Source organism: Typopeltis vanoorti, chromosome 1 (genome assembly GCF_054136105.1).
Source record: "Typopeltis vanoorti isolate ZY-2024b chromosome 1, IOZ_Tvanoo_1.0, whole genome shotgun sequence".
NCBI lineage: Eukaryota > Metazoa > Arthropoda > Arachnida > Uropygi > Thelyphonidae > Typopeltis > Typopeltis vanoorti.
In genome coordinates, this window is record NC_143549.1 from 125422521 (window position 1) to 125446767 (window position 24247).

At 32.5% G+C, this 24247-nt stretch overlaps 1 protein-coding gene across 1 annotated transcript; it reads right to left on the reverse strand.

Annotated features, from left to right (window-relative positions):
• Window positions 1-10376: 10376 nt before the first annotated feature.
• On the reverse strand, window positions 10377-23844 carry LOC150110398 (uncharacterized). Its single transcript, XM_090397310.1, has 5 exons — window positions 23710-23844; window positions 23425-23486; window positions 18155-18283; window positions 16017-16103; window positions 10377-10430 (listed from the first exon to the last, which is right to left on the reverse strand). The coding sequence occupies exons 1-5, from the start codon at window positions 23813-23815 to the stop codon at window positions 10377-10379; spliced, it is 438 nt and encodes a 145-aa protein (XP_090253436.1). The 5' UTR covers window positions 23816-23844.
• Between the last annotated feature and the right edge of the window lie 403 nt (window positions 23845-24247).

Consider the following 24247-nt stretch of genomic DNA (forward strand, 5'->3'; position numbering starts at 1 on the left):
TTTAATCTTGTCTTTCGAAAAATGGAAAAAATGCTTATTCTGTTTTCTGCTTTTATAAGAAGTGATAATGCAATTGATTGGTTAGACTTCCATATGTAGCATCATCATTGGCCTGTTTTCTTCAGGCGAGTTCTTATTGGGATTACTGCTTTGAATTAGAATATGTTAAAATTGACGATAGTACATTAAATATTACAAGGTTGAGATTGATTTCCTAATATCCGCTCTATCCTCCTTATAAATGCTAATTACTATGCTAGTGATGTACTGGAGAAGAAGAAAGGGAAAAAGCAAAACGATATGTTGCAACATGTGACATGAAATGGACAGTAAGGAAAACGCACTTCGTAATATATCATTTCACTCCATATTTCTTTTCGTTATCACTATATTTTTTTCATTATTTTTTTTTACTTGTGTTGACTTTTTTGTTGTTGACTTATTTTTTATTTTGTTTCTATTTTTGAAATCCTTGGTATTGTTTGAGTATTAGATTTTTCTCAATCATGTGTAACAAAAATATGAAAACTTTTTCAATATAACTGTTGCATTCATTTTATTTTTATGGTTTACTCTAAGACACTTCGGTGTATTTGTTGCTGTTTCATATCTAGGTGTGCTCATTTACTTAATTTATTATAAAAATCATAATAGAAGACATTATCAAGCAAGGAACGGTGATATTTTTATTTTCGTGACGGTTTCTGTAAGCGAAAACTTTAAAATAACCTGAACCTGAAAATATAATATGCAGAAATAATTTGTTTTCAATGAATACCTTTTGGCCAGGAGGAAGACCGAAATTCCATTTAGTTCGAAATATTTGAGTGTTCGGATATGAGAAGCCTTCTACCATTTATGGGAAGGATTAAATTGCAGGTGAATAGCAGTTATATGTTTTTTTTTTCATTAATTATACGGGATTGGAGCTCAGATATAACCACAGGAATATGTAGTTAAAAATACCCAAAACAAGCAGCCATCGATAAACATTAAGAAATATAAATAATGAAAATAATACTTCTAGTTGTTTTTAAGTTTTAATATTAGTCTGAAATTTAATCATTATTATGATCTTTATTACGTTTGAGGATTTAACTGTATAGAGACCCGTTTCCAGCTCATATGCACCTGTTCGAAAGATATCCAATTTTTATTGAAATAATTATTCATGCAATGTTTCTCTTTAACTATTACTTCAAAACATTCTATCCACTTATGATTATAATTCATATTTTTGTTACTGGTTCTTACGATATTACATATGCATTTCCCTATATTCAAACAGTGTGTATTTGGCAGCTTTTTCTCATAAGATTTTTTAGATGGATCCTAATCATTCTTTTTTTGCTGCAGTTTAATCGTCTAGAGTTAACTTCACTGAAGTAAAAAGTATTTTTGATATAAAGCTGATGTATTTTGCACTTTATCTGTCATTGCACCAATTTAGAGTATGAGCACATAAGTTGTTGTTGTTGTTGATATTATTATTATTATTATTATTATTATTATTATTATTATTATTATTATTATTATTATTATTATTATTATTATCTAGAGACCTCCAGATAGTCAGGGACTCATCGAGGTAGGCCACATTCTACGCGCACCAGCTACTATTCTTATTCTTGAATTCATTCACACTGCTTGTATTCACAATATCCAGTGGCAATCCTTTTCACTGACGCACCACCCTAGGGGAGAAAACACTAGCCCTCACCCCTTCTTAGCGGCATTAATACTCAGCTTCCAAGGATGCCCTCTTGTACATTCCCAACCCTCCATAAATTGAAAATTTTCATCAATTGAAATCATGCATGACCCATTCAGAAGTTTGTAAGTCTCCAACATATTACCCCCCCCTCTTTCTCCTGTTTGCTACTGTCTGCAGCCTGAATATTCCCTATCTGTCTACATAATCAGTTTCCATAAGCTTGGTATCATTTTTAACACTCTCCTTTACTCTCTCTCTCTCTCTCTCTCTCTCTCTCTCTCTCTTGCTCTCTCTCTCTCTCTCTCTCTCTCTCTGTCTAATATATCAGAATCATAACAAAAACCAGGAGACCAGACCTGCACACTATAATCCAAGTGAAGTCTTATCAAGACGACATCCTTACCTTTACGTGTGAACGCTTTTCAGCATTCCAATTATCTTTTCAGTTATATTTGCAATGTTTGCCACATGGCTGGTGAACTTCAACTTCCTACCTATTAACACGCTTAGATCCATAGCCATCAGTTTCTTCAAGCATAATCCAGCAATATGAAACAACATTGGATATCTAATCACGCCGAAGTGCATGACTTTACATTTACTGATATTGAACTGATATTCGTTTTCCCATTCCCACAATTCCAGCCTATTCAAATCATTCTACAACTACTGCATATAAGTAGCATTCCTGATTACCCTACCTATCTTTGCATCATCAACATGAAATAGATGTATGTCGTTTGTCAAATCCTTCCCAATACCATTAATGTATAGATTGAATAACAGTGGACCAAGCACTGATCCTTGTGGTACACCACTGGTTGCCTGAAATCTTGTAGACCCGCATCCCCCATATACCACTTTTGATATCTGTAAGAAGCCCTCTTATCCACGCTAGTATTCTATAATCCAAACCCGTATTCTCCAATTTAAGTAACAGTATACCATACTGTATTCTGTCAAAAGCCGTAGCAAAATCCAAAAGTATCACGATGTATCCATTCCCTTTGTTCTTCAATGGGAACATTATTATTGAATGCGAGTAAGTAGCTAAACCTTACCTTACCTTATTAAACGCATGTTACATAGTAACATTGCAAATTGGAGGTACACTCTCAACCCATTTCTGTATGCGAGGCCTGACCAATTTTTCCAAAATCTTCATCACTAATCCTTAGATACTAATTGGTCGATAGTTGGATACATCGGTTTTTGTACCACCCTAGTACAATGGAATTGCTATGCATTCTTTCCATTCCTGCGGAATCTGAAAATCACATAAAATAGCCTCGTCAGAGGAATAGTCTCTTCAGCTGAACACTCCTTTAGTACACGTGCTGATATCCCATCACTCCCTATTGCTGAATTCTTATTCAGTTTGTGCAACAGCTCTAATACCTCGTCCTCACACACCTGGATTTCTTCATTCAGTGAAGAGTTATCAGTGAGCTCAATGGTACATATACCAGGTTGATAGCTTTTAACAGAATGGGCACTCATTACTTGAACAACCACTTCTGCAACTCTAACCCTTACACCATCTGCATTTAGAACAATTATTCGTTCATATCCATTCTATCTTTTACTTGCAGCATATCGATAGACTTCTTGTGGGTTATCTTTAAAACGTAGAGCCAGTTTTTTTATACCCAGACTTCGCTTTCAATACAACAGTTGTGACTGTTCTAGCCTGCTACTTATAGTTTTCATAATGCACATCATCCTTTTCTTAGAATCTCCTGCTTAATAAGATTACTCATCCATTTGACTCCTACCCAATTTATTCTTCGAACTCTCGGGACACACTATGATATCGAATCATTTAAATATTGTTTAAATACTTCCCACAAACTGTCGATATTCGTCCCATCCAGCAACTGATTCCATTCATCAGTATACACTCCTCAGTTGGTCATAATTTCCTGCTTTGTAGTTCAGTATGTAACATTTTCAGGATGGAATATTCAGAAACTTAGCTACCTCCAAAGTGAATACCGAATGATCACTGTCAACAGCCGGAGTCAGAATAGTTACATCTTTAACTGAAACGCACTCTGACATTATAATCAAATCTAACACTTTCACCACGAGTTCCTTCTTCTCACATTGAGGAAGTTGTCCCGCAACAGCCCAATAAATGCATTTACATTCTTCTCATGAAATTCTACTGCTACCAATTGATATTTGGATAATTATATTCTCCCACTATGATTACTCTTTTCGCTCTCATGTTGTCTATTTGGTGATGCATTTCTTCATTGCTAATACCGACCGACTTGATCTGTAACAACACTCCTCTATGCAATTGATCTTGCTAGATTCCACCTCACACCAAATGGCTTCAAACTCACTGCCAAATGAAATATTGTTAGTACTAGTACTACAATCTTGGGTCTCAACTCTAACTGTATTCAAGTCATCCGATATCATTAGAAGCAGCCCCCCTCTCTCCTCTTCTATCCTCTCTATCCTTGTTAAGTTGCACCTCACACCACATGGTTTCAAACTCACTGCCACATGAAATACTGTAAGTCGTATTACTACAATCATAAATCTCAACTCTAACTGGATTCAAGTGATCCGATATCCTCCTCTCCATCCTCTCTTTCCTTCCTAAAAATTGTGTACCCTTTATACTCGCCACCAGTTAGTATGTCTGATTCTGACAGCCAGATATCACTAATGCTTATTATTCCTATTTTTAGGAATAATAAGCACTTATTACTGCTATTTTAAACATTGTGTAATTTTTCTTTTCATTTAAATGAAATAATTCATTCTAAATAAGTAAAATAATTACTCTTTTCCAGAATTGTATTACTCTTTTATTTATTATTAATTTGGGCTTACAAACTCATCGTTTCAATTTATATGCGAGACAAATTACAGCCATCTTTGCAATGTAATCAGTAACTTTCTTGATATTGTTGAAATGAGTGTGTTTAAATTTGCATCAAGAAATAGATCAATTCTTGTTATTTTTTTTCTATTACTAGTAAATTAGTAATGTATAATGTTCATATTAAATATGAACACACACACACACACACACACACACACACACACACACACACACACACACACACACACACACACACTGTGTGTATGTGTTGATATTTAATACACACGAATGCACACACGCACACACACACACACACACAGTAAAATTAATCTTGGAAAATGTAACTTGTCTAAATCCTCCTTGTACATTTTCCCAGAATAATCTTACATTGTGTGACATTTGTGTATGTGTTTTCAGTATATGCGTGTATAATAACTAATAAAATATTACTTGACTTTTTATACGCTATTTGAAATAAAACTACTTTTTCACTTCATCGAATGTTTTTCAGAAATCTCTAAATGTAATTTTAATGCAGGTTCTGTTTAATTTTAAACAGAAAGCAAGAGACATCAGGCTTAGGTTTTTTTTTTTTTTGTAAAACGGTTCTGTTATTTAGAAGAATATCTAAATATTGTCTTTATTGTTATAATATTATACCGTTAAGTTGATAATAACATATAACTCCTTTCTTTTGTCTTTTCTTCATTGAAAATTACTATATTCAGAAATAATGAGTTTTTATTATTGCATATTTACATAATTCTGATTTTAGATTTTCTTATTCACATAATCTTCGATTTTTTCAATCTTTTAAACTAAATTGTAATTCGTTAATTCTTACAATTCTTTTTTTTTTTATTTACTATATCTGTTTGCTATGTTTATTTGTTCATAATTCTGAATGAAACAGAGAAATGATTATTTTTTTAAAGATGACTACTTAATAAAAACTAATTTCTTGCCAGCTGGTTTGGAAATGCTTAGGACGTCCACTCTTCGACAAACAAGCAGCGAGTTCGAACTCATCCATGCTAATGGATAAATTAAGAGATTGCCTTAATTCGTGCAAAATTTCATTGCACGAATAAGTCCATGCTTCTTTTAGGACTAAAGTGACATGAAAAAGCTTCGATTTTGATTTCTAAAACAGGGTTTCGTGATCAGATAAATGCATAAAGATATAAAATTACTAAAAATAAACAAAACTCCATAGCCTACCAACCGTAATAAAGTATTAGTCTTTCGACCTTGCTTGGATGTGACAGATAAAAAATCTACTTTGCTTTGTAATGTTTGGCAAGTTAATCATTTGTAGTATTTTTTTAAATTTATTTTTGGTTATTTTTGCTTAAATAGTAAAAATGTTTATATCACCATTTTGTTTCTTCATTTTCACTTTTTCTAACTTACGTATTTACTTATTACGTTACTAAGCTGGTTGTGTGACTGCAGTTTCATTTTTCATCGCTTCATTCCCTCGTAGTCATTTATTAATCTCCATTTTACCTTAAAATTAAATGGTTAATGACCATTTTCTACCCTCCATATATTCGAAACGTATAAAGAAAGTTTTGAACTCTTTTAATTTAAAATAAATTAATTCATAATAAACGAATTCTTCACGTGTGACAAATTTTGAAAAACAAAATTATCAAAGTCACTCAGTCTTCTTCATTTTAACGTCTTTCTTCTTAATAAGCACCTTATATGTGTCGAAGTAAGAACTAACTTTTTATAAATCAGTAAAACAGAAATTGTTTCATTGAAATTTTAGACTTTTCACCTGTCATTTTTTCTCTGCATTTCAGAATCAAATTCATTGTGCGAATCAAGTAATCGTAAGTTATTAGTTAAATATGTGTTACGAGGTTAAAAATTTAACAATCACGTGAGTAAGTCTTCTGGTCATTTGTTTAAAGACATATGAAATTTCGTTTCTTGCGTTTAGTACTTGATGAATTGGTTTTCAGCTAGCATTACGATTTGTTCAGTAAATAATCTTCATGCAGACATCGGCTCGAATGAATCATCCACGCCAAAATATAATAAGCATGTAATAAAAAAATATTTTGAAAAATTTGTTAAAATAATTATTTATTTTTATTTTTTAAAAAAAGGAAATAATATTCCCTGTTTCCGCGTGTGTATAGCATAGTTTTCTTGTATTGCCACGAAAACATTAGGTCACTTTATTATCAAAGTAAAAAACAAAATTACAGCTTTAGAGGCAAATCATATGAATAAAGTGAGATGGTTGAACTTGTTCTCTTGGCTATATGATCTGCGAAATGGCGGTCATAGATAGCTAAGAACATTCGATTGGAGGTATAATACATTGCTGATTTGCGATCCCAGACTGATAAAGGAAAATGAATGAGTTAATGTGTGAATATCAGATTGCAATATATGTAAGACGTTTTCGGCATTAAAAGAGAGATTCTACAGAAAAACAGTTTGTTACAATGTTCATTATGTTGAATTTTTTCTTGACAATTATTCATAAGACTATTACACTTTTTTTATATAATCTTTGTCAAGTAGCTTTACAGACAAGACATTTCAGGCTTTTCATGCCACTTTGCCTCTACTAACCATCACATTGAGTGGGACAAGAGCCTTATGCCATACATAGAAGATAACTACCATTCAAGAACCTTTAAAGAAGCAGCTACAGTCGCCCGTAAAACTGAAAACCTAAACAAGACTCAAGGTCTAATTTTACCAGACATTTGGAAAACTTTTATCAGATCATTAAACATCAAAGAAATGAACTTTCATAACTATTACGTAATGAGCCATAACGAATAAATCACGTTAACGAGACACGCACATTGTCACGCACAATACCGATTTTTTGTGTGAATTAGAACCATCAGTTATAATCTAGTCTGTAACCTTCATTTTAGCTTACTAGTTTGTATTCCCTGAATATGGCGAAACATGTAGGAGAATAAAATAAAGTTACGTGACAAAGATTATATAAAAAACGTGTAATAGTGTGTTACAATATTTCAAAAATCAAGATCAGGAATTATTAAGTACAAGTATATTATACTTTGTATTCCATATTATTATATATGTTACCACTTACATATGTAATATTCCCAATAATATTGGGAAATAATGACATCTGAACGAAATTTACATTACGATCTTCAAGTGAAAATTTCTGTCACTCTCTCCAAAAGTTCAGTGATTCAAAAGGAGTCGCCAATCAAACATAGCAATACCTTTACTAGGGAATAACGATTTTGGAACAAGATGGTTTCCTGTTGCCTTCCTTAGCATACAGTAGGTATGTATGACTGTAGCCGTGTGTGGTCAAGGAACCTATTTGCCTCTTTTGAGGGAAGAAAAACCCGAGTTTCTGGGGGGTACCCTCCCCCCCGTATGAGACCGGTTAAATCACCGTTATTAGAAAAGGCCTGATAGAGGGTCCTCGCGTTATGTAAGGAATTCGAACACATGTCTTTCGGACCAAAGGGCTTGCTTTGTCTTTACTAACTGAGCTCCGGAGGCCCCTTGAATGACTTCGTTCATGATAATATCTCTGCTACAACCACTGAATGGGATGAAAATATTTGGGGTGTCAAATAAAATTATTTGAAAATTGGGAAGAAAATCAGGCCATGAGAATGATCACATGAAGTTGTTTCTTTTGAACTAAACAGATATGCATCATTATTCATATGGACAACACACACTTGCACTGATATTTAATACGTTTTTTGTTTGTTTGTTTTTTAATGGTTGAGTTATCTCCGGGGGATAAATAACGTTCCTGAACATTAAAGTATAACGTTCGCTCTCTCTCAGAGGTAATTTGAAAAAAATAAATGCAGAAATAAAGAGATTCCTTACAACATATTAATTATATATTTTATTCAAATAACAGAAAAAATTAGAGACCCCCAAGTTGAATTCTACAGCATATACATTTTATATAATAATAACATATATTCAACAATAAGTTGATTTCAGATAATTTTATTATTAATGAATTGTCAAATATTTTAATAAATGTTCCGAGACCGTTCAGTGTGCTGAAATTATTATCGTCTAAATTAATGGAGTCACAGACTGTTGTTGTTGTTGTCGTCCATGTATATATATATATATATATATATATCTAGATTTCCTCGAATTAAATCTGAAAAAAATAATAAAACACACGGTAGAAGAACTAAATAATAATAATAATAATATCATCATATGAAATGTGTCATAATTTATTAAAGTTAAATTATTATAATCAGAATTTCAACGATAGCAAAATAAAACAAAATACACTTAAACGAATTAGATAGATGTTTAGTTAAATATAAGTAATCTTGTAATAAGGATGGAAATAAATTGCGCTTCGAGTATTCCAAATCCATTATATCTCAGCATTCCTTTAATTACAAACTCTTTGTATTCTGCGTAATAACCAAATCTTACCATTTTACTATTACTATTTTTTAGATTATTCTGAATATCAGTTTAACATATTCTCTTACGAGATCGAAACGTCCATGTCATTATTCGCAGGGAGCAGGGACCAGTAGACGTTTATAAAGTACTCTTTATTATATCATATAATTTCGCTTTGAAGCATTTCGATCAAAGGCTTAGAATCTATCATTCAAGATAACACAAGATTTATTGTCTTCTGAAATTCAGATATTTGGATATCATCTGTGACCAATTGCGGACTCTATACGAAGTCTTATTTACAAAATCTCCAAGTTTCTCTCAGACCTCCTTGATCCCTCTACTGTGAGATCTATTAAGGTTTATGATTTCATTTCAATAATTAGAGATTTTAAAATAGACCACTCCTAACTAGTAATAAGTTTCGACGTTACATAGTTCTTTACTATCGTTCATCTAAATGAGACATTGGAATTTTGGTCCTCGAAATGCCGATAGGGCTGTGTGGGCCTCTTTAACTTTGTGATCGATGTCCTTTTAGTTTGTCTATAAACGTTTGAGTTTACAGACAAACTGAAGGCATTGCAATAGACCCCCTATTTCTTCAACTCTAGCAGAAATTTACTTGAACATTTCGAAAACATCTCAATTATTGATCCAATATTTCCGTTTGCGGCATAAACATGGTAACACGGCATTTCTGCCGTATAACCATGTTTGGTTATACGGCAGAAATATTTGCAAATTTGGAAAAATCATATTAGATGTTTTCCCACAATAACAAATGGCCTTTATCAGATATTCACCTTATGAATAGAATCACATGGAATCGAGTCTTTTTTTTTGCTGTGCTTTAAATTGAGTAACGGTTGGTTCTTTATTCGCTTCAGTCTAAAGAAACCATCAACCTCTAGCTGATATATTCATCAGTCATCTGCGCAAAATGGTAATCGTATCTGTTTTTAATTCAGGATGAATATTTCTTTTTTCTAATATTTTATTCATTCACTTGTGAAGGGTGTTTTTAATAGAGCACGATATGTTTTTTTGTGACCTCATTCCAACCCATAGAGTAAATGTAATAATTATAATTTTAATACCAGAAATATAAACCTTTATATTTCTGGTATTATTTAATTTAATTTATTTTAATTTATTATTTCATTTAATTTAATGGTTAACCATAACATATAATTTGTAGTACTTATACCAGAAAGCATCATGTTTTAAAAGCATGTAATTTGTTTTAAAAATATTTTTAAACAGATATCGTTAATTTTTCATGATAACATAAATAAAATTGCTTTACTTTAAATTTTTCACTTAAGTAAGTACCTTAAATATTTAATTCTCTCCAAAATTTATGAGCTGTAATTGGAATATACTTACCTCAAAATCGTATGACTACGGTTTATTATAGAACATGCAGGAGTTTGGGCTTTCGTCTAGACCACAAAGCTGTGAAATATAAACAAGGAGGTATAACATGTTAACTCAGAAATTGAGTGGTCTATTATGTTTGGCTTTTGGTAATAAAACTATTCATATGACATTTTAATTCGAACGAAGCCTATTGTGAATCGAATAGAATATTAGAATCCATTGTGGATTCTAATATACATCTTTAATAGATTATTTCATTTTTATTATGGTAATTTATCACACATATATAGTGTATATATTGCTCAAACCAACTGGCGGATATTTTGGTTTTCTTATAAATTATAAACTTATAAAAATAATTTATAAATATATCACATTCATTTTAAAATATTCTTAATATACAACATTGTAGAGACCGCAACTGCTTACAAAATCATGTTAAGACTTGTTGAAAAGTATCTTAGCTGTATTAGCAGGTGGTGAGGTATAAAAGATACTTATGCACTTCCACAGTGCATAAGTATCACTTGTACTGTAAACCTGTGTCACCTACCACCCATTATTTTGTTAAAAATGGCAGAGCAACATGATATCCGGGAATCCATGGTTTGGAGAGCCATTGGTTGATTAGATGCTGAACAAATGTAACAAGCTGTCCCTCAAGCGTGTCGTGTATCTCAAAGCGTAATTTCGCGACTTTGGAATCGCTTTCTGGGGACGGGAAATGTTTGAAGACAAGACAAGATCAAGGTCGCATCAACAACACCAACAGACGATCAGTATTTGTCATTACTTGCCAGAAGAAATTGAACATTTAACACAACAGAACTTCGAAGCGAACTTGCCCCAGCTAGAGAGAGGCTGGTATCGACACAGACAGTACGAAATCGTCTTCGTGCCATATATTTATTCACTCGAAGACCAATGGTTTGCATTTCACTTACCGCAAACATCAAAAGAGCCCGAAGAATTTGGGCACAGGAGCACCGCAGTTGGACAAATGAGGATTGGGCTCGTGTACTTTTTAGTGACGAGTCCAGGTTCAGTCTGAAGCCAGATAACAGACGTATCTTGATATGGCGTGAAAGTGGTACAAGAAATAAGCCACAGTTTGTTCGAAAAAAACCCTACATGAAGATGGAGTTTGACGGTATTGGCTGGAGTAGGTATAGGTGGCCATACTAATCTCCATTTTATTAGAAACGGTTTCTTAATAGCCTAAAGGTATCGCGATGAGATATTGGAATCTATAGTTCGTCCATATGCAATTGAACGAATGGACTGCCTGCCTGTTCACCAGATAGTAATCCAACAGAACATATCTGGGATGCATTAGGTAGGCGCGTTTCTGCTCGACTGATGCCACTACAATCGCTTCAAGAGCTCGAAATTGCTCTCACAGAAGAGTGGGAAGTATAAAAGTGTGAGAGGTATATATATATATATATATATATATATATATATATATATATATAAGACTTTCACTAATAATGCCTCAACCAAACACCAAAGTATAGGGATCTGCAAAAATATTATGAACGACATAATCAACCTAAAAAAAAAATCGATACAAATAGTGAATAATACATCCAAAGCAAACTGTATCATAGACTTAAAAATAAGGTTCGTAGATATTGCAAAAGCATAAACTATGAACTTACACTCCCAACTCAGCTATCCAAATCCGTTATTTGGATAGTTATTTATCTGTTGTTTTTAGTAGAACGGATTTTGTTGAACTTAACTTTTAATGGCACTTCTGACTACCAAAGGTATTCACACTACTATTTACATGATTCTTCCCGTCATTTTAGTTCCATGCATCTAATCTCATTTTCCATTTCAAAAATTGCTAAACCTAAAAAAATTCTTTATGATCGGCATTGCCTCCAATGTTTTTATTCTTTGGTCCTTCAAATTTTGCGATTCAAATCTCCATGCAGTGATATCATCTGAGAATATCAATGTCTGCACTATAAAATCCCATCACTTGTCCAGTTTTAGAGATAAAACTATAAGAAATGCAGTGCAGAAGTAATTGCTGTTAAAATAGTCCTAACGTATATAGTTCAAATACCCACCAACATAATAACAGAAAGGACTCAAAATCAAACACTCTAGACATGCCATGCTCTTAACCACTTTTTCTTCGAAATAGTGCATTTTGTGGATGACAGCTATTCTCTGTAACTCAGAACATAATTGTTTTCAAAGTTTCCTTTATTTTGAAACGTCCTTCACTCGTTTTGTCTCATTCTCGTGTACATTTTCGTCATAGTAGTAACAAACGTTGGTAAATATACCTTTTCCATCTTTCCTACTCGCCATGTAACTACTATGCAACATTACAGCAAGGAAGCACGCCAATGTACAGCGTCATTAAAGAAATTATAAATGAGACAACTAAATCGCTCAATTATCCTTAGTTTAGGTTCAAGTACACATAAAGGAGAAGATCATGAAAAAAATTCACAAGCTAATTAGCGGCTAGCAATCCATAGATGATCTCATGATTAAACCTCCAACTTTAGACATAAGTCATGTGAAGATTTGGAACATTCACATTGTCGCTGTTGACATTTCTAACCTGCTCTTGTTTAACCTGCTCAGCATAGTACGCGTTCCATAGTATGATCTGACTGCTATTATTTGCAACTGGATTGTCAGCTTTCTTTCTATTAGTGGAATGCGTGTCATATTAGATTGCTTCCTTTCCTCAGGTGTTCTCTAAATAAATTACTTTCTCTCCGGGATCTCAAATCATCTCCTGTAGGAATGCTGAGGATAGTATACTTTTGTTTCTCTTAGCCTAAAAATCCTGGTAGTGCACAGTCATCTGTAGATTAATTATCTTTTACAAACTCTTTACAGTGTGATATTGTTGTAACTTTCAGTGGAGCAAAGGAGAGCAAGGGTATCACGCTGTAATATATTAATGGATTTGAAAAGTATCATAGCAAGCACTGTTATGAGTTGCAAGAAAAATCTTACACCACTTCCTGTTGTGACACGTCTCTAATCATGACACGTCTCGCTTATGCAATTACTGTAGAAATCCCAAATCCATCAAACCTTGAACACTGTTCACATAAGGTGGTGCTCCTAAAATCTAAGAATACTTGTTATCCAAAAGAGAACAATGCAATTAATTGATGGCTTTCTTGCAAAGCATACACAAAATCACTACATTAATTCTCTGAAAGATGTGCTGTTTATTAATCTTGTATAGATATTTTTTATATTGTTTAGCCTAGTCCGCCACCATCTTTCTTGCATTTCCTTCCAAAACTGAAAACAAAGACACACTATCAACTGCCTGGTCCTTACCCATTTTCTGACAATCTTGTCTTCCTTCATTTAACTCTGTTCTTGGTAGTCTCCCTACCCCTGTCTTCTCCAGAAACTATGATATTCAGGTGTTCAAAAGACACATGAAAAAATTCCTTTTTCTTATTACTCACTTGCGCATCACGTACAAAAGTGCATACTGCGTTTTGTTTCTGGTTATGCAATGGATCCTTTTCTGTAAGATATAATAAAAATACGTGATCTACTTACTTTATATTCCTCCTTTTCGTGATTTGATTGCTATTGGTATTTCTGTGAATAACATCGCTAGGATGAAATAAGAGAAATATTTATGCCTAGAATGAATGTTTTCTACTCATTTAATTCAAAATCCACGACCAAATTCAACCTTTCGTTCTTTAGTATGCATGCCGCGGTTCATGAAAACAATCACCTTATTACGAATCGCTCGAAACCAAAACTAGGATTTGAAACGATTGCACGTTTCCTAAATTCCTCCAGCAGTATTATTTATTCACAAAGGGGATATGTATGCGACGCTTTCCGATATATATATATATTTTGCTGTCAGTGGATCAGAGACAACAATATCTCTTCTCGTTGCTCCTGGTTCATTAGTGTGTTTCTGTAACTACTTGGTGACCGTAACCTATGACTTGGCTTACTATCTTACTAACAGATAATAAATGGCTAACATGAACCACGTTGCTCAGTTACCAAGCTGCCTGTCGGTATATCGTATTGTATTACTGTTATTCCGGTTTTAAGGAATGTCAGGGAAATATTCTAATGATATCATCCCCTTCGCGTCCTTGCATTCCTGCGGCTGAATATGAGGAATCCATGGTTTACTCTATTTGTCGCTATACCGATGTCGTTCTATCCTCTTGAAATAAGAGGAACATCGATTCGTTACTTCGCTTTGTCATGTATGAATCCGCTGGTGCACAATGTTCTTCGCCTATCTCAGTTGTGACTGTCTATGCTTGCAGGAATGTCATGGTAGAATCAACCATTATCTGTTGTTTTATTGACATCTGGAATCATCTGGATGTGTGTAGTCATTTCAGCAAGTGTAGTGTGTTTACAGCACTTTACGAATTTATCTATCTTTAGTCTTCTCTTTCATTTAACAGTAGTATCCAGCCCTGTATACAATAGTGACGGGGCGTCTTTCTTTGTCGCGTCGTTCTTTGGACAACCCAAGATATTGTTGCTCATCACTGTTCAAGAAAGGCAACGTTTGAGGAATACTCTTTATGAAGTATTCTTAAGAGCCAACCCAGTTGGCGCTTAAGAATACTTCAAAAGCATACATTGCTGTACACATGCATACATTGTGCCATTCAAGATGAATCCGTTATGGAGAATGATTTCTTCATGCAAATGTGTTTTTCACTCGCCAAATTTTCCTGAGACTGTTGGAAATGTGGAGCTGTTCTATTAGACATTTTGAAAGATATTCAATGAACCGTTGTCAAATTCCTGAAGTTGGTTCTATGTTTGTGATAACTCATCTTGAACACATGGATCTGAAAGAAAAACATGTAGAAGAATTCGCTGATTTATTTTTATTCCTTGTCAATATATAGAAAAAAAGAAAAAAAAACAGGTATATGTGCTTAGCTTTCCAACTACTTAATGGAACTATTAAAAAGCAGTATTTGTGGATATTACTTCTCTAATCGTCATTAAACTCTATTGTAGTAACTTTGACATAAGAATGTGTCAGTTATGCGAATTATAAGCTATTGAAAATGCGCAAATATAATCAGATAGCATATAATTAGTTGTTAGAGAAATGTTCAGAAAATATCTTCTTAAACACATATTTAACATAATTTACATGTCTTAATGGTATAGATTGCGCCAACTTACAATAATCGCATTAATCTGGTAATAAGATGTTCCGAACATTTCTCTGTCAACTAATTATGTACTACATGTTCATTTTTACGCATTGACAATAGCTTGTAATTAGCGTAACTAACACATTCATATGTCGAAGTTAATACAGTACAGTTTAATGAAGATTAGAGAAATAATATCCATAATGTTACTTATTAAAATTTCCATTAAAATTAATTAATTGGAACGATGAGCACATTAACCGTTGCTTCTCAGTATATTGTCAAGAAAAAATAAATAAATAAGCGAATTCTTCCACATGTTTATCTTTCAGATGCACTCGTTTTGTTTTATCCGAAAGTATACAATATTATATTTCATCTGAGAGATCTCTAGATTAAGTACGCGTAGAAGTTTGAAATGAAACTGAAGGAATAAATAAAAAATAATAATAAAATAGAGGCTAATATTTTGTGAAAATATTAGGTTACGAAAGATACTTACTTGGCCAATTTCAACTGATTTGCGAACAAACTGCTCCTGGTCAGTTAAAGTATTATTGACAAAACAATCCATGACTTCTTTCTGTTTCTAAAATAATAAAAATTAATTTTAACCAAAATTATTTTAAACTTTAATATTAGTTTGAAATGTTGATGATCATGCATATCAATATATGTTAAATTGAAATTGATGCTTATAAGAATTTTATCAAATGAGGGTTTTACATTATGTTGCATTAAACGTGAATTTAGTTAAAAACATAATAAGACCTCGAAATGCATGCTGTATTACCATCCCCAATATAAGTTAAACAGAGGGATGCTTACGTGACGACACTATCTTGTTGACTAAGTTACAACTTTTAATCAACCCCCGCGCCGGGTCTTCCTCTCTTAAATCCATTGCGCTCTTGTTAGCAATCAACAACTTAATTTTTGCAGAGCATGATTGAAAAACAGACGATCAAGTTTGAACCTCCTGTAATGTAACATCTTGGTACAGTTTCATTGAACTCAATGTCTAGTGTCTATTGCATGAGAAGCAAGACCTGAGTATTGCTTATCATGCAATTTTTGACTCCTTCAGAGTCAGAAATATTATATAATCTTCATTTACTTGGAGTTTAATAATAGCAGAGTGGCCAGTCAGCCCAAGGTAGCAAGGATGAACAGAACAAGGTTTCTGATAAACACCAGGCAAGGATTGAGGTGATAATGTGTTTTGATAGGTGATAAAAACGATGGGAACTTCCGTTCTGGTTTGCAAGTGGTGTACAGATTTTATCTGCGAAGGGCGCCCTTGTTATTTGTTCATATGTTCCTTTAAGATAGGTTATATGGATCCTTTTAACATCAGATTTCAATATGGGAGAGGATGATAATTATGAATAATTTCTATGTTCAGGTTTCGTTGTACCCATTATATTATAGGCATGTTGTATGATTCGTTATTGCGTTCATAATTTAAATGTTGTCACCAGTTCGTCTGCCTTCTTCCTGATTGAAGCCTATAATATGATATTTTCATCGAAATATATAGGAGTAATAAATTCTATTTAGTTTTCTCTCACATGTATCAAACTGCTATTTAAAACATTATACCGCTGAATTGTTAACAAGCTTCTGGAAAAAGGGAATGAATATAATATGATTATCCCAATAGGTCTAGGATGTCTAGGATCTATCAACGGTTACAGTATTTTAGAGGAAATAAAATAATCCACAAAAACTTTCACTCATCCTAAGTAGAAGGAATTTTCTTCAATTCTATAGTCCACTTTCTGAACTCCTAGGTTAAAAACTTTTTTCTGTAAACATACCCCATATATAATTCATCAGAGATCGAAAACTCAAAAAAAAAAAAGAACAGTTTCAGTAGAACATAAGAAGAAGTAATCATACTAAACAATAAGCATAAACGCTTCTGATTGTATTATATATTCTGGATGTCTTCTGGAAAAAAGTGGAATGATAACCATTGCAATTTGCTTCTGTGATATCATAAATTAATAGACCAGCTCTCTGCAAGACACAGTATGAGGGATATTTTCTATATTAACCAACTGACATTAACCAAATATCAGTATTATGTTAGCCAACATAATGCTGACGTAATAATGTCAGTATTATGGATTTGGAATATGCAGCAATTAAGTAGATCTGCAAGTTTGATCCTGGAGCAATCGAAAATAGAGAGAAATTTTTGCTGGCTCAGCAGCCTATGGAAGAGATATGAGATTGTTAAAGTGAAGGAAAGCGGTAACAGAGAACCTGAGAAAAACATTTATCTTCTTGAAGAGCTTATATATATTAGAAAACGAAATAATACTTCGAAGTAGATATTCATTTTTTGTAAGAATTTGTATATATTTATATATAAATTCTTAGAAAAGATTCCTAGAAAAGAGAAGACCATAGTGGTTGAAAATACTGCAAAAAGATTATGTAAAATCTGGATGTTAATGTATTTCTCTCATGATGAGAAAATATTGAGGTCACTCTCTTGTTAAGAAGTTTCTAAGAATAATCCCGGTTCCAGAACTTCTGTTATCATGTTACAACTATGTTCCTGTCAAATAGAACGAAATGCAGACTTGTTTATAAATTAATTAAATTAAACACCAGAATAGATTTTATTACCTCAGGAAAATGGCCGCAGCTGCAATCTTTCCAAAGTCCTTCGCACATAAATTTTCTTACTTCTCTGATGCTTGGGGTGCAGTCTGTAACGCCACTTCGAACCATGCATGTTGCATAATGTGATACGTACTTTAAAGAAATATGAATCATATGTACGATGTACATAAAATATGCATTCAGTTTTAATGATAATTTAAATAGAACTTTAATATAACATATTTAAACACAATTATATTTATAGTATCTTAATTCAACTACTTTCAAAATGCAACCCATCTAATGCTCCTCAAAACAGATCAATTAATGTCCGATTTTCGTTAAAATAACACACAGAAAATCTCTGTGAGTGTTACTTACCTGAAATTGTAATCTTAACTGATTTCGATTTCACTGTAGAACCACAACTTGTTCTAAATAATGTAGTTTCGCAAAAACAATACTTGGGCAAAATTCAAATCCTTGCTGATTGTGATTTCATTATAAAGTTATCGAAAACTGAACAGAATGTGATATTAATTGATTAAGTCTTACTTAATTTGCATAAAAATAAGTGTTATTTTTATTAGGATAATATCAGTCATTATATTTTCTTTTCTCATATATGGTTAAGTGCACTGCTTCAAAAAGGAATAAAACTCGGATATGTTCGTTAAAAACGGCAGTGATGAGTAATTTTGAACTAATTGAAGGTTTTCTAGAAAGAAACGAAACTGCATTCATTTCACTTTAATTCAGAAATACCAAACATCTTGAAAATGTAATTCTTCTACACACTGTACCTTAAGGGAGAGGCTTGTATTTCGTTTAAAACGACACCAGTACGTCTTATCATTGTCTAAGTGGTATTGGAACATTATGTGGAAACATGCCAAAGGAATGGATTTCCATAACTTCTTCTGTTTCATATAGAATAAAACGATTGATCAATAAACAAAATTGAATCAGTAAATTGGAATTAAATATAGTTTAAATCCGTTTCATTTATCTCATTTAGAAACACCACGATTCGTTTTCGAAATGGCATATTCCTGCTTTCTCAGGACAAAGAATCATATTTCCATTGCAATGCTCAGTGAATATATACATTGCAAATAAACCTTGGAAATTCTAGATCCGGTTTCTTAAAACTATAACCTAAAGCTCAATAGCATGTGAAACATAAATACAACGGTCGTTTAGCGAATTAAGAATTGAAGAGGAATATGATAAATTAGTGAGAAACGGTTTTTCGTATAACTATTTTTAAATTTCTATCACTCACTTCATTCACTTTACATATGGTTATTGTTCACTGTAAAATAAAAAGAAAACTGCTTTGGTATCAATGTGTATTCGATCTCGCGTATTCGAGATGAAATAATAATGATGAAAAAATAAATCTATTGCATTCGCCATGCTATTACTTCCATGCAATAAGACTGGTAGGAATAATGCATTGTATATGTTTAGTCCACTGTGTATTCGATCTCGCGTATTCGAGATGAAATAATAATGATGAATCTTATTATTACATTCGCCATGCTTCCAAATTCTAAACAGCTCATTCCATGAAGAGAGGAATAGAGCAAAAAATAAATAAAAAGGGGTCCATCCTGAAAATCAATTTTTACTCCTTCCTTCTACGTTTTCTTTTCTTATCTAGAAATATATCAACCTTCATTTTAAGGAAAAAATTTCAGTAAAAGGTTTATAAAAATATGAATAAAAATATTATATTTTTTTAAGAAATTTAAGCATTCTTCAAAAATTCAAATAATTTTTAAAAAGTTGAAATTATTTAAACGTTAGTAGCAATCAAAAAATAAACCTTTTGTAATTTTCAGAAGCCGTTAGCAATTGACTTTGTGTATACCACTGATAGAGAAAGTAGCATTTCTAATATCCAGTTAACAGAATATATTTACTTTACTCTGATTAATTATTTTAAATTAATCCTTGAAAGAAACGATCGCCATTACAAACGGGCTCTGGTTTAATCATGTTTGGCGTCAATAACATTATATCTCAACCACACATAACTTGAGAACTAATATTATAATATCACCCACATGTAACTTGCACTATCCTTATTATTTAAGTCTGAATGACATCAGTGTATAATATATCAGCATTGCAAGCAGATTGTCATAAGAATTAGTAGATCTTATTCAGGAATGTAAAATTATTTTGGAAAGGTAATGTTTAAGGTGTCACCTGTTTATTTAAATATCTGGGTAAACGAAATGAAGTAAATTTTGAGACCTAGATGTTTCCCCACGGCTTCAGTCAAGTGATGTTTAAATAAAAGTGATTGGAATTACTGCTTAAACCAGATTCCTTTAATTTTTATTTGGATTTACTTTTCCTCAATACGAGCAGGCATGGTTGGCAGAGTCATTTGCATACCCGCTCTCCAACCGGTTTGCTGGTTCAAATCCCGCTTCGGGTTTGTTTGTGAGTGTTTTACATTGCGCCCTATAACTTTTGATGCGACGCAGCGTGACTATCATCATCACTTATTAATACGTTGGATATGCTTCTGAGAAAATACTTTGCAGTATACATACGTACAAGTAATGCATAGCCATCAATTATAGGAAGAAATAAAGGAAACTGTTTTAACATGTAGCAGAGAGTATCTTAATGAACGCTACATGAAATAGTATTAACCAAAATGAAGCTTCTCTCCAGTTTTTACTCATAGTTGAACGTTGCTCTAAAATTCGCATTTACGGTATGGCACCACTATCATCATCATCATCATAATAATAATAACGCTTTTCACGGATTTAGGCCTTGAGGGACCTGTTTCGGCCTTAGAATACGTCGCTGATTCTCTTTAGAGGAAGTCGTAGTTTTCGTTTCCCTAAAGGTTTGTAATTTAAGACCTGTTTTGGTCATCTTCCTGTTTTCATTCTTTCATCATGTTCCATCCATTTATGTTCATATATTTTTTAATTTTTTCTATTACATATTCCTGGTTCAATTGTTTCATAACTTCTTCATTTCTTTTGTGATCGAGTATATTTTGCATTTTTTCTTATAAACTTCAATTCCGCTATAATTAATCTACGTTTGTCTTTCTGTTTTATTGTCCAGATATTACTTCCATGCAATAAGACTGGTAGGAATACTGTACTGTATATGTTTAGTCTGCTTTATTTTGTATTAGGTTAGATTTAAATATAGAGTTAATTCCATCAGTTATTTTTAGATATTTCGCAATTTTTAGATTTATATCTTTTTTCATTTTCATATGTAATAATACATCCTAGGTAGTTAAATGAATTTACCTGTTCTAAAATCGTGTTATCTATTACTATTTTAGTCTTTATTGGAACTTGTCGTTTAATGACCATCGTTTTTTATTTTTCTGTTGATATTATCATTCCATAACCTTTGCCTATTTCATTTATATTTGAAAATATCTTTCGGTAAGTTGTCTTCAGATTTTGTAATTACTTTTTGGTTATCGCAAAAAAAGAGTGTTTAAGTCACAGAAGGAGAAAATTTAATACCCTGATGGAAGTTTTTTTTTTCCCTTTTATTATTATTCCATTCCGCGCGGTTAGCCTAGTGGCTTTGCGCTTCGCAACCATATGCCTGGGGAAGGAGAGTCCTGGGTTCGATTCCCGTTCGCCGACGTGAGTAGCTTAAGGATCTTCCTCAGTCATAACCAAGTAAGCCGGACTTGGACGTGAACAGCAGGGGTTTTCTCCCAGTTTAATCTGCGGGTTTTCATCCCCCAAAGCAGGCAAACCGGCCCCCTGAACACAGGGATCTACAGCCATAAATACTTAACATGAGGGGACTCAACTCGCCCCAATAGGGACGGGGGAGAAAAGGGAGGGAATTCCATATGAATAAATAAAAATAAATTATTCTATTTAGATAAATATTAAAAAAGGTTGTTGCTGAAAGGTGACATCCCTGTCGGACTCCTTTGTTTATCGCTCTAGGATATGATAGTATCCGAGAGCGATATATATTTCTGACAGCTTTTAGAATATTATTTTGTATTCGTCTTTCATTTAACATGTTGAATAAAATGCCTCTTTTAACTTTGTCAAATGCTTTTTTTTTTCAAAGTCAATAAATGTCATATATGTTTCTAAATTATATTCTCTTCTTTTCACTAATATTAATTTTAGTGAAAAGTCCGGGTCAATACATGGTCGTCCATTTCTATAGGAATTTTGTACTTCTATAATAAAGCTTTCGGAATATTTTCTTAGTTTGGTATTTAAAATTCCGCTATATTTTTATAATAGGTTTTAAAATATTTATACCTTTATAATTTTGTAATTTTTAGGATTATATTTACAACTTTGTTTAAAGATAGGGATCACTACTTTTTTTTTTTCATTCTGCTGGTGGGTTACATGTTAAATAGATTTTATTTAAAAAAATTTTTCTTGAAACATTTTTCCTGCATATTTATGTAATTCTGAACCTAAATTATCTTCCTCTTTCTTTCAGGCTGATTTCTAATTCTTCTTTCGTTATTTCCATTTCATTTTCATTAAATGTTTGACAGTTATCTTTTTTAAAATATTTATTTGACCATAATTCGTAAAGAAATTTAGAAATTCTTCTGATTTCAATTCGGCATTTAATTTTGCATTTAAACGTTTCGATGTCTTATATACAATGAGTCTTATTCTATATAAATCATGTTCTAAATTAGAAAAAAAAAGTTCCATGATTTTCTATGCCTTTTACTGACTTCTCTTTTAGCTATGGCTCTTATTCGTTTACGTTCTATTTTATATTCTTATCTTTTACTGCTTAACCATTTATGATATGCTTCTTTTTTCATTTTGATTATTTCTTTGATTTATTCTCCTCATATCGAATTTTTTGGTCTTTCTTAAACTTTCATTTCCTGATATATTTAGTATCGTTTTTATATTAAACAGTTCTATTTCTATTTCTTCATTTCGTTTTATTTTATAAATTTTTGTCAATTCTTTGCTCATAGTTGAAAGTTGCTATAAAATTTTCATTTACATTATTGCGCAAAAAGATTTACTTGACATCATTACTGTTTTTTCTGCGTCATACTGTATCTGTAGAGACTTTAATACTTAGCGCACTTATTACTTCGAGGTCCTTTATTACTCAGAAATATTTGTTACTCCGTGATCATTATTACTTATCAACTTTTAGTTTTTCGATTAATATAGAAAGGATTGTATAAATAGAAAAATTAAGTACTGTTTTACTTTACAAAAGAATCTGTAACACTCTTGGTTTTAGTATTTTTTTAAAATTCAGTTTAATATACTTACTTGTTTGTCCATGTAGTGATCATAACATATAAGGAGGTCTACGTGTGCCATTTCCGGAAGTGCTGTAATAGAAATTAATGTCAATAATGCTGATTTTTTTTAAAGAAAAATAACCGAATAATATAATATTTATTGTACTTTTTAGCGCGCACACACACACACACACACACACACACACACAATACCATGCTCCTCCTGTTAGCAATGTATATCTTATCATATCACTCTTCTAATCTCTCATACATTAAACTTGAATTATATTATCAAACTGAAAATAATAGTTACCGCATTCAGTGCACAACGCTGATCCAAGAAAGTCATAGATATCCGATTTTGTACCCCGAAGAAAGGATGCACAGAGAAACGCCAAAATGATCACCTTTAACGTCATTGTATTAATCCTAACCTCAGAAAAATGGGAAAATTCTTATTGTGTTCACTGCTTTTCGAAGAAGTGAAAATGCGATTGGTTGGTTAGACTTCCATATGTTGCATCATTATTGGTCTGTTTTCTGCAGGGTGCACTCTTATTAAGATTACTGCTATGAATAAGATGATGGAGTTTCTGACGGTAGAACATAAAGTAGTCCAAGGTTGAGTTGAGTTCCTGAAATCCTGCTCTGCCCTCCTTATAAACGCCAATTACTATGCTAGTAGAAGTACTGGAGAAGATTAAAGCAAAAAACAACATGAAATGCGACAGTAAGGAAAAGGCTTTTAGTAATATTTCACTCAATATTTCCATCTCGTTATCACTTCATTTTATTTCATTAATTTTTATACTTATTATTATTATTTTTTTTTGAAAGCGTTGTTATTGTTT